The following is a 12,443-nucleotide window of genomic DNA, read 5'->3' on the forward strand; positions in this document are numbered from 1 at the left end:
CTTTAATAAAACTTTAAGATTTGAAAATCTTAACCACTCTCTGTCTTCCTTGTGGCACCTAGTGTGTATCACGTTATGGAAATGTACAGAATTTTGATGTCAGTCAAAAAAAAAGATTCATTGAAGGGCGCAAAAAAGAATCTGAATTCGCACCAGAATTCTCACAGAGCAAAGATTCCCATCATAGACATTTGGGGGGTTATTACAACTTTGGAGGAGGTGTTAATCCGTCCCAAAAGTGACGGTAAAGTGACGGATATACCACCAGCCGTATTACAAGTCCATTATATCCTATGGAACTCGTAATACGGCTGGTGGTATATCCGTCACTTTACCGTCACTTTTGGGACGGATTAACACCTCCTCCAAAGTTGTAATAACCCCCTTGGTTGTGAGTTCAAGAATTCCAAATACCAAATACCATGGTGAGCCTATTAAAAAGATGGGTGATGGAATCAATAGGCTCTCATTGTTTACAGGCTAAGGGCCTCATTAAGAGTTTGGTGGCCTGTCAGTAAGACCACCGCAGTGGAGGCTGCCAGAAGACCACCATGTTGTTGGTAATACAGACCACCATATTACGAGCTACACAGGCAGGACCACCCAAAACATGCCAAAATTCTGACACTGCCAGGACTTTGGAGGGTTGGAAAGAGGCGATTCCACCACCAGTACCGCCAGCCCGTCAGAAATCTGCTGAACAAATTACGACCTACAAATCACAATAGAGGTTCTCCCATGGCTGAAAACCAATTGCGGTGCGAACCGCTGCAGTCAGCAGTCTACACAGTCATACACTACACCACATTGGATAGTTTGAATTCCACACACCTGGCACACATCCACGCACCTGACACACCTACAAACTGCACTAGAAATCACACCCCTTCACGCACCACAATCCTTTGCAACCAGAACGCCACACACAGATGACAGAGCACCATCTAAAAATACAGAACCATAGAATAGGCACCCCTCGCCACTCCAAATACCTCTCATCCCACACCTGAACATCATAATTATCACAAAATGTTTCCTCCACACATCAAACACCACCCACCACCCATGCACAACACAGAACCCTCACTTCATCACACAATTTATTTTACCTTTTCGTGTCATCCACCACCACCATGTCCCCACAAAAACATCCCCGCTCCACAGACGATGAGTTGAGGGTAATGGTGGACAAAACCATCAGAATAGAGCCATACCTTTTTGACGCCCAAGTCCAACAAACCTCAATTGCCTTAAAATGGAGATGTGGCAAAACATAGTTGACAGGGTGAATGTTGTAGGCATCTATCCACGCATAAGGGAGGACATCAGGAAGAGGAGGAACAATCTCAGGGGGAATGTACGTTCCATGGCCGCCAAGCACCAGCTGGCAGTCCGCAAGACTGGTGGTGGGCCCCCACCTCCTTCCCCAATGTTCATATCAAGGGAGGAGTAGGTCTTGGACATCCTGCATCCTGAGAGCTTGACAGGAATACCTGGGGGAGTTGAGTCGGGTAAGTCACAACACTGAAATTTCACCCTAAAGTTCTGTCTTGCATGCTCACTAATCACATTTTGACATCTTAGCAGCCAACACACTCACCATCCCTGTGTCCAACTGTCCCAATACCCCTCCCTGCCATTCCACATGTTAACTAATCTCATCTGGGGGCACAGCATATGTGTATGGCGTAGGTAGTACAGGAACTGACAGTACTACAACTTCCAGCAGGCACTGTTCTACCATTAAGAAAACCAGAACAGTGAACCTCAATTAAAATATTCCTAAATATCAACTACACAATTGTCTCAACCCACCTGAATGACCCATATTTTTACAGTCTATGGCATTGATAGCAATGCTAAGGGCATCTGACTTTACAATACGCAAGAAAGTGCAGCTACTGCTGTGTCCTCGGCTAAAATGGCCCTCTTACCTCCCATCACCCATTGACAGATACTCGCCTGGGGTACACACACATATCTGCAGTGTGCTGTACCAGGTCAAATGTAATATATATGGTCAGGTAAAATGGTTACTCCTAAGCTGTTGGACAGGTCAGGGTCCATTTACATTCTGCAGCTGTCTGGTGTCTCAATACTTAACTACTGCAAACTGGGAGGTACCATGAACAACATCAAGCTACACAGCAGCCAATACATGCGTCTATTGACAGGCCTCCAACTGACAAGCTAATCTGATATCCTATAGCAAGGTGTATGACATAGGAAGACCTTTTATTCCATATAGCTGTACCCCAGATTTGAAAGCAGGTGTCACTGTCATATCAGGAGATCCAGTAAAGCCTTCCTGTACATGGCTCAAAGCATATCCACCTGTCAAAGTATGATACCACGTGTTGCATGACAATCTGTAACTGTCTGATCCACTTCTCCAACAGGTCGCCTACTCATTGTGAGCATTGAGAGGACACCTGAGACAACCACATCCCCCCCTGGATGAAGCCCTCAGTGAGGACAACACCACTGGATGTGAGGACAGTAAGGATGACTCTGACCCATCTGGGATACCTGGTCAGTCTACACCAATTAGCCTCACCCTGCCCACAACTACTCTTCCTAGCCCTGTTGCTTTGACATCCCAAGCAACCATTTGCCCTCAAGACTGTGTCCCAAAGACAGTTGATACCATCATGTGCCCCACAGCGCAGGTACTGGAGTCACCACTAGAGAACCTAGACAATGAAGGACTTGGCACCATTGGGAGTGGGCAAACCGTGCCAAGGTCACAGGCGTGTGGGGGTAGGGGACATGGGAGAGATGCAGTGGGCCAGTGGGTTGAGGCTGCAAGAGATACAACTGGCCAGGACACCATCTCCCAAGCCTTTGGAGCCTACCAACAGACACAAGGCGTGATGGGCCAGGTAATTGCCATGATGGGGAGATCAAGCAGCTGCAGAGGGTCAACCACCAGAAAGTCATACAAAAGTGGGAGGCCCACAATGCCAACATGGCCTCCCTAATAGGGGTGCTTAGAGACATTGACTCCACCATGAGTAGGTTATATCCACCACAGCAGACCCCTTCCATTGGCCATGTTACATCAGGCCCCTCTACATCTGTGGCAGCCAGTGGAATGGAGGCTCTGCAAGGAGAAGGACATGCCTCAGACACCTCTGCCTCTGTAGCTGAAGAATCCCACCGCACATGTGGACATCCACCGAAACATCCAGGAGGAGCAGATGCCAAGACCTCAATCACTGCCAGGAAGTGATCCTCTACATATTGGTTCCCCTGGTGTGTGACAGACAACCCTGTTAACTGATTTACCACCACTCTCCATTTCATTTTCCAAAGGCACAAGGACACTGGACTTGAGACTCCAAATGTTGAAGCAGCTACCCTGATGACTATATCCAACGGGACGCAACCCTTCACTGTTTGGACTAATGATTTGATCTTATTCCTTTCACCTACCGGTACACATGTAAATAAACACAACTAAACCACATACCTTGGTTAAGAGTAATTTCTTTGTTATATTGAAAAGTAAACTGTGAAACAAATGTATACACATGATATTCACATATGTTCCCTTTCTCTAAGGTCCCAGCTCACATGTACAGTTGAATCTGGGTCTGATACATGTAACATTCTACAGATGGACGCACTCCCTCTCCCATTTAGTACACTTGCCAGCACATAGGTTGACAAGATGCCAAATATCACACAGGGCAGCATAGCTACACAATGTAATGCTTCTGCCTAGGTGCAAATAACAAGAACCCCACAGACTACTAGAAGTTAGAGACACGTCAGTGTGTGGCTACCCAAACAGACAAACAGATTGCTTCAATGTTTCATAAGCTAAAGCTTTATCACATTCCAATATCATAACTCCCAAATAACCATACTCCATATTCAGGTGTGGCTTGCGGGCTTTGTTGGGGTGGGGCGGCACAGGGGATGGGGTGTGGGGGTAGTTAATGATAAAACATTTTTTTTAAATCACTTACCTGCTTCTCTGTCGCTGCCGCGCTGCTCCTCTGCTGCACTGCAAGCACAGGCTCCCATACAGTTACCTTTGCACTAGGATACTCCTTGTTGGAGTGTTTATGCACTTTACAAAATCAATTCAAATCAAATATATGTTCATAGTGAAAAGGGTCGGAGTGCATGTTGAAAGATAGCCAGTACACAGACAGGAAGTATCTACCCCACCACCAGCAAGGTAACAGACTCCTCAGCCTCAGCTCTACACTGATCAAACTGATGATAATTACGATTGTACTCAGGCCCTGTAGCTACTGTTGAATCACAGCAGGGATGAATGACACAGTGGAAGACTAAATCCTACAGGGATGGCACTAGAGACTTAGGCCAGACTTGGAGTCTATCCAAGTGTCAGCCCTGTGACAGTCTCCAGCAAGGAACATGGAAGGGAGCCCTGCTTGTGTCTCCTGGGGCCCTTCTTTAACATGCCCCATACCTGGACTGCAGTGCAGAATATGATTCTGATGCTTCTTCTGTGGAGAGATATTGTGCATTGGTTGAATAAACATGCTGCAGACATGGGCTCAAGTACACACCCTGAATCCAGAAAAACAAGCCCCAAAGCCACCTTGGACCCTATCAGTACTTTGTATATATGCCTTTTCTATGCCTAAATGAGTTACCATCCAATCAGTTATAGGGATTCCCTCATGGACCTGAGTGCTCTGAGCAGTGACCCGAATTGAGAAAATATTCAGGGTATATTCCCCCACAAACAACTAACCTCTCGCAAACATGCAACCCAATACACACCTGCTTCTTGCCTCATGACTGCTGTGTTTTGTAAAAGTTCTACTGCTTCCACTTACCAGTTTACACCTGGCTCTGCAATCGCACCAATACTGCAGATTAAGCGCTTTATACAAATCGCTCCAATACTGCTGATCGTGTTCCTGCTGTGTAAAACTTGAAAGCGCCATGAGCGTTATTCAAAAACAAAACAAACAATGACAAGTAACTGGTAGATATGCAAATCACTCCAATAATGCCAATTGAGAGAAAATCGACCTAAAAATGAAAAAAGTAGCCCAGAAACCATCCATAAAAAATGGACAGTGCATATGTTAGCACTAGTTACCCGGTGCTTTTGAGGAGGGCTAGACACCGGAAAAGGCATGACGTATGCATGCCTTTGACAAATTAAATCAAGGGAATTTAGAAAGGCAAGCCCACGAACGAATGAAAGTGATGGGCGTGAGTTGGGTGTGGTTAAAACCCAGAGAATAGATTACCAGAGGTCGTAAAGCAGAACTTGTGGCTACTATATGCTCAACCTAGGAAGGAAAAACAATATAGAATATTCCAGGGCATCGAATCTCCCAGCGCAATCACGCTTGTCGAAGCTAGACTTTACCTATGTCCACTGATAGAGTACAGGGAAGGTCCTGTATAATAATAATCAAGCATGCACATAGAGATCAACATCCATGCCAACCTAAAACCTGATGTAAGACATTCAATACTCCCTTTAAAATCACTGATATTACCCTAAGATAATGCATGCGTTTTGAAGTCATAAGAAGCAACAGTTGTAGGATGTTGGTTTTACAGATGCATGTTTCAAGACCTAAACTAAGCTTTATTAGTATGTCCTGACTCGCTTGTCCAAACAGCAAGATGTTTATGCCAATCTCACAATACTATTATCTAACTGATTCATTGGATTTACTGTTCTCTTCTGATTCTGTGATTGCTGTTTTAAATTATATCGGTTAGTATGTCACCGATGTTTGGGAAGGCCTTGTTTCAAAGGGGAGATTCTCCCCTTTCAAACAAAGCCTTCCTGAACAGGTCTCCTGGCCCTCAATCGCAAAAAAAACACTAGACACGATGCCACCCCCAGGAGTTTTTTTAAATTTTTTTTTAAAGGAAATTGACAGGGGGACAATTTTTTTTAAATAGTTGTATGGTTTCCCTGGGGGCCACTATGGCCCCCAAGGAAACCATACAGCTATGATAAATATATATATATATATCTATAGATATATATATATATATATATATACATATACAGACATATATATATAGATATATAGACATATCTATGTAGATATATCTATATATATAGATAGATATATCTATATGTATATATATATATATATATAGATCTATATATATAGACATATATAAATGTATAGATATAAATAGCAATTACTTTTGTCAATGCGTGTGTGGTTTCCCTGGGGGCTGCGTTCGGCCCCCAGGAAAACCACACCCACATATAAAAGTGACATATATATATATATATATATATATATATATATATATATATATATCTACAGATATATATATATATATAGATATAAATATTCGCCACCAGTTCTCTTGCAGTTGCAGCTTGCGTCTCCAAAGCAATGCACATACTTCAACTGACGCCTTTCAACTGTAGCTTTTAGGCAGCAATAAAAAAGTCAAGTAAGTCTTGTGATTATGTTTCTACTACAAAAGGATCTGACTTTTGTCTAGTGGCAGTTTTGATGCCATAAAATATCGCAGAAGGTTTATATGCCTACTGCAAAGATCAAATCTGTATTTTATGTAAATAGCTGAGTGGATTATTAAAGTCAGCCATTACCTGCGCTATAATACAAATGAAATGTATGTGCGGGGGCTATGGAGAGATGAAGTGCACTTTTGCTGGGTGGTAGTGAGGGAATTCGAGGAGGTGGTCATGGGAGTGGGAGGGCCAATAATGATGGCTGGGTGCTAGAGGCACTAAAGACTGTGACGATTGGTATGTGACAAGGTGAAGTAATAGTGTGTCTTTTTTGGAGTGTCTTGAAAGAACGTGCTGATTGAGGGAAGAAGCGAAGGTAAGGTGGCCTCTACTGTTGTACGTATCACACACACACACCAGCAATTTTGTGACTGTTTACGCAGACTAGTGTTTTAGAGCGACAGTTTAGCCAGTAGCAGAGATGACATCTCTTTGGATGACTGCTGCTCAAGCCCTCACTCGGGTTATAGAGGACAGCTCTGACGTAGGATCAGAGACTGACACAGCATCTAAGGGATAGGACAATGCCACAGACTCTGGGAATTACTTTTCAGTCGGAGGAGTCCCATTCCATAACTCCTCTTCCAGGAGGTGATGTGGACAGTCTTGCTGTCCCTTCGCAAGCACAGTCTGTGCAGCTGGACAATAGCGGGTTAGCCCAACCCAGAGAACATGTGCATTCAGTGGCAAACACAGAGAGATTGCTCTCTTGGGAGCTCCCCAATTTAGTTCAGCCCCAAATTCCACCACCCAAATCGTATTTTGGAGACATCAAAATTATCTATCACAAAACAACCTGTTTTTGTAAGGCAGGCACCTGCGTTTTTTGTCCTGGGCTCGGCGGCCACATAGGGAAACCTACCAAACCCAGACATTTCTGGAAACTAGACATCTGGGGGAGTCCACAGAGGTGTGACTTGAGTGGATTCCCAAAAGTTTTCTTATCCAGAATACCCTGCAAAGGTGAAATGTTGAATAAAAACTAAATGTTTTCTTGCATTTCTGTCACACAAACTACAGGAATATGATGGGATCCACAAAATTCCTACCACCCAGTGTTTCCCCACCTGTCTTGATACAAATGCCACTCCACTAGAGTAGAGTGCCTGTACCTGGTGCCTGCGTCAGGAATGGATCACCCCAGGGTTAACAGTTGCTCTCATGTAAGGACCAACATTGACTGTTGTGTGATCTATTCCTGTCGCTGGCAATAGGCCTACCCACACAAGTGAGGTACCATTTTTATCGGGAGACTTAGGGAATGCTGGGTGGAAGGAAATTTGTGGCTCCTCTCAGATTCCAGAGCTTTCTATCACCGAAATGTGAGGAAAAGGTGTTTTTTTTGCCAAATATTGAGGTTTGGAAAGGATTCTGAGTAAAAGACCCTGGTGAGAGCCCCACACGTCACCCCATTCTAAATTTCCATAGATGTCTAGTTTTAAAAAATGTAGAGGTTTGGTAGGTTTCCCTAGGTGCCGGCTGAGCTAGAGGTCAAAGACCACAGCTACGCACTTTGCAAAAAACACGTCTGTTTTCTTTGGGAAAATGTGATGTGTCCATGTCGTGTTTTGGGGCATTTCCTGTCACGGGCACGAGGCCTACCCGCACACGTGAGGTACCATTTTTATCAGAAGACTTGTGGGAATGCTGAATAAAAGTAAATTTGTGGCTCATCTCAGATTCCAGAACTTTCTATCACCGAAATCTGAGGGAAAAGTGGTTTTTTTTTGCCAACTTTTGAGGTTTGCAAAGGATTCTGAGTAACAGACGCTGGTGAGAGCCCCAACAAGTCACCCCATCCTGGATTCCCCTAGGTGTCTAGTATTCAAACATGCACAGGTTTGGTAGGTTTACCTATGTGCCGGCTGAGCTAGAGGCCAAAATCCACAGCTAGGCACTTTCCAAAAAACACTCCAGATTTCAATGTAAAAATGTGATGTGTCAACGTTGCATTTCCTGTCGTGGGCATTAGGCCTACCCATTCAAGTGAGGTACCATTTTTGTCGGGAGACTTGGGGGAACACAGAATAGCAGAACAAGTGTTATTGCCCATTGTCTTTCTCTACAATTGTTCCTTCCAAATGTAAGACAGTGTGTAAAAAAGGCTCCTATTTGAGAAATGCCCTGTAATTCACATGCTAGTATGGGGACCATGCAATTCAGAGATGTGCAAATAACCACTGCTGCTCAACACCTTATCTTGTGCCCATTTAGGAAATACAAAGGTTTCTTTGATACCTATTTTTCACTCTTTAGATTTCACCAAATGAATTGCTGTACACCAGGTATACAATGAAAACCTATTGCAAGGTGCAGCTCCTTTGTTGACTCTGGGTACCTAGGGTTCTTGATGAACCTACAAGCCCTATATATCCCCGCAACCAGATGAGTCCAGCAGACGTAACTGTATATTACTTTTGAAAATATGACATTGCAGTAAAAAGTTACAGAGTAAAACGTGAAGAAAAATTGCTATTTTTCACTTCGATTTCAATATTTGTTTATTTCAGCTGTTATTTTCTGTAGGAAATCCTTGTAGGATCTACACAAATGACCCCTTGTTGAATTCAAAATCGTATCTATTTTTCAGAAATGTTTAGCTATCCGAGCTCCAGCATTGGTTTCATACCCATTTCTGTCACTAACCGCAAGGAGGCTAAAAGCACAAAAAATAGTAAAAATGGGGTATGTCCAGTACAATGCCAAGACTGTGTTGAAAAATGTGGTTTTCTGATTCAAGTCTGCCTGTTCCTGAAAGCTGGGAAGATGGTGATTGTAGCACAACAAACCTTTTGTTGATACCATTTTCAGGGGGAAAAGCACATGCTTTCTTCTGCAGCTCTTTTTTTCCCATTTTTATGAGAAAAAAAATTAGCTGTAGTTTGATTAATTTCTTGATCTCCTCCAGGGGAGCCCACAAACTCTGGGTAAGGTTAGCATCCCTAGGATATTGGGAAAAAAGGACGCAAAATTGCCAATTGTGGACAAAAAGTTATGAAGGCCTAAGCACAAACCACCCCAACTAGCCAAAAAACGGCTCAGCACTGGGGAGGGGGAAAATATCAACACCAGCATATCATGCTATCACAATATGTGGACAAAATATTGAAGACCCAAATATTAGGAAGGTAATTGTATATAAGTAAGCATAGATTTGATTCACTTAACTATTCACTTAACTTCACATATATGTACCTTGACTCCTTGAATATATGTATATATATATATATATATATATATATATATATATATATATATATATATATATATATATATATATATATATGTACAGTTAAGAATAGTAAATCTGCACTTTTGTACTTGCACTTCTCTCTATTTGGTCCTCTGTGTTTTGGTAGCATGATGTTTCAGTGGTGTATTTCCACACAAAAACCTTTGTGATTTGAATAAACTTTAACTTCTGTCATCCTTCACCTTACTCCCCTGCCCCCTTTTGTCACCTGCTCCAGAGGAGAGGATGGCCTCAACCTTTTTTTCTTAGTAAAATGAGCATCTGTTCGGTTTCGGTGGTCGGTTTCAGTGATTGATTTATAAAGCTAGATACCCAGAATTCATGCTACGTGTGATTAACCTGCTCTATGATTATTTGCAATAATAAGATTTCAAACATAACATAATCTTTATTACGTTTATTTAATTATCCGAGCCTCAAATGAATATTACCGCTGCTGAAAGGGGTAATTATGACGAAATTAGCCCCTTAGAACATCCAGTGTATCTGTGTGCTAATTCTCACGTGATAACGGCAAATTATGTGAAATACACTTAGGGGGTCATTCTGACCCTGGCGGTCATCGACCGCCAGGGTCAACGACCACGGAAGCACCGCCAACAGGCTGGCGGTGCTTCCTCTGTGATTCTGACCGCGGCTGTAAAGCCGCGGTCGCCCAGCCGGGTCTGGCGGTTTCCCGCCGGATTTCCCCCGGCTGGGCTGAATCTCCATGGCGGCGTTGCTTGCAGCGCCGCCATGGAGATTCTGACCCCCTTCCCACCTTCCTGTTCCTGGCGGTAAAACCCGCCAGGAACAGGATGGCGGAAACGGGTGTCGTGGGGCCCCTGGGGGCCCCTGCACTGCCCATGCCACTGGCATGGGCAGTGCAGGGGCCCCCTAACAGGGCCCCAGCAGGATTTTCACTGTCTGCTTTGCAGACAGTGAAAATCGCGATGGGTGCAACTGCACCCGTCGCACCCCTGCAACTCCGCCGGCTCCATTCGGAGCCGGCTTCCTCGTTGCAGGGCCTTTCTCGCTGGGCCGGCGGGTGCTCCTTTGGCAGGCGCCCGCCGGCCCAGAGGGAAAGCCAGAATGGCCTCCGCGGTCTTTTGACCGCGGAGCGGCCAAGTGGCGGTTCCCGCCCGGCGGGCGGCGCCCGCCACCCGCCGGAATCGAAATGAGGGCCTTAATGTAGCAGCAGGAGTAAAATGTGTCTGTAGCAATAAACCACAGTCATGGATTACAAGTACGTAGTAAATTTGTTTTTTAAGGTACTTCCTCGCTAAGAAGCCTCTGTCATGCAATCGAAGAAATTCCTACCATAACACCACACTACAAATAAGTCATGAAGCATATTTTTGTTATGATTTATTCGCATTTAACATGGATATTACAGAAATGATAGCAATAGCCTAGACCAAAATGTCAAAATATGATCATCCATAATTTAGAATTTTTATGAGAGCTGCTCATAGGCAGACACATTTTCATTAAAATCCCCTCAGTGTGGAAACTGAACAGTCAGCAAAGATGGCAGACGAAAGACCGCCAGGGCACACAGGGCCCAGGACTCAGACCTCTTCATCTGAGCGCTCTTCCCTTTCTAAAGGGTCTGAGGACCTTATAAAGTGCCTGTTTGAGTTTGGTGTTCCCCAGGATCACGATGACGGATTCCGCAGGGACAGATGAGGCGATGATTGTCCAAAGCACTGCATTCAACAGAGAGGAGGGTGGAATTACTTTCAAAGGCACTGTCAGAAGTAAGACGATGTTCAACAGCAAGAGGGAGCCCACGTTTCTGGCTGCACCAATGTGAGCCCCCCGTCGGGGTGCACTGAAACTCAATGCGTTCTCTTTCATCCGCCGGGTATGTCGATACAGAGAAGTGAGGATCAGTGCGATGGAGAAAATGCCAAGGAGAAGAGGTAGACAGAAGCAAAGAGCGTCAACTACAAAACTGTAAGAAGATTGTATGTTCAGGCTTGCGCCTGAGACTGTAGAAATGGATGTCATGACAGTTGTTGAATTAGGATTGAAAGTGATGTATACATACCAGTACATGGGGGCAGTGAAGACCAGGGGCCCCACCACAGACCCGAGGAGCAGCCAGTGCACCACCTTTGAGATCCTCAGCTTTAACCAGATGAACATGCGATGGTTGAAGTCCACGATCTTTATGCAGTAGAAGATGCAGAGAGAGGCGGTGACCCAGAGATTGCAGCTACTATTCCACATTAGAAACTGAAATAAAACTTTATAGCTGTGACCTGACTCATAAGCATTCACCAGTAAGTTTGAAATGTACAGCTCAGCTACCTGCAAACACTGACTACAAGCACCTGAGATTCCAAGCGCTATAAGGATGAAATCGCAGGTGTTCAGGCTTCTGCCGCGAGCCCAGTCCAGGAGATTCACAGCAACAATGAAAGCAGATGCGAGTATCCCAACCATACTTAATATTGATATAATAATTAAAGAAACCACATCAACAACAGGCATCCTTGTCAGTCCTTCTCCTTGGTGGTCCTTTGAAGAATCTTTAAACTGTTTTGCTGCCGTCACCAGGTGTGCTGTGTGTGTTGTGGGGTGAGATATTTTCCTCAGACTCTTTTAAAACCTCCAGCAGTGTTAGGTTTAAATGCCTTTGACATCATTTTCATAATTCCTATGGCCTTTCTTTGAATGGATGCAAATCAGACAGGC

At 44.3% G+C, this 12,443-nt stretch overlaps 1 protein-coding gene across 1 annotated transcript; it reads right to left on the bottom strand.

Annotated features, from left to right (window-relative positions):
- Nucleotides 1–11,321: 11,321 nt before the first annotated feature.
- On the bottom strand, nucleotides 11,322–12,191 carry LOC138246911 (taste receptor type 2 member 9-like). The gene has a single exon (XM_069201658.1). It carries the CDS (start codon nucleotides 12,189–12,191, stop codon nucleotides 11,322–11,324), a length of 870 nt encoding a protein of 289 aa, XP_069057759.1.
- Nucleotides 12,192–12,443: the final 252 nt, after the last annotated feature.

The sequence above is a fragment of the Pleurodeles waltl genome, chromosome 7, assembly GCF_031143425.1.
Source record: "Pleurodeles waltl isolate 20211129_DDA chromosome 7, aPleWal1.hap1.20221129, whole genome shotgun sequence".
NCBI classification, from domain to species: Eukaryota; Metazoa; Chordata; class Amphibia; order Caudata; family Salamandridae; genus Pleurodeles; species Pleurodeles waltl.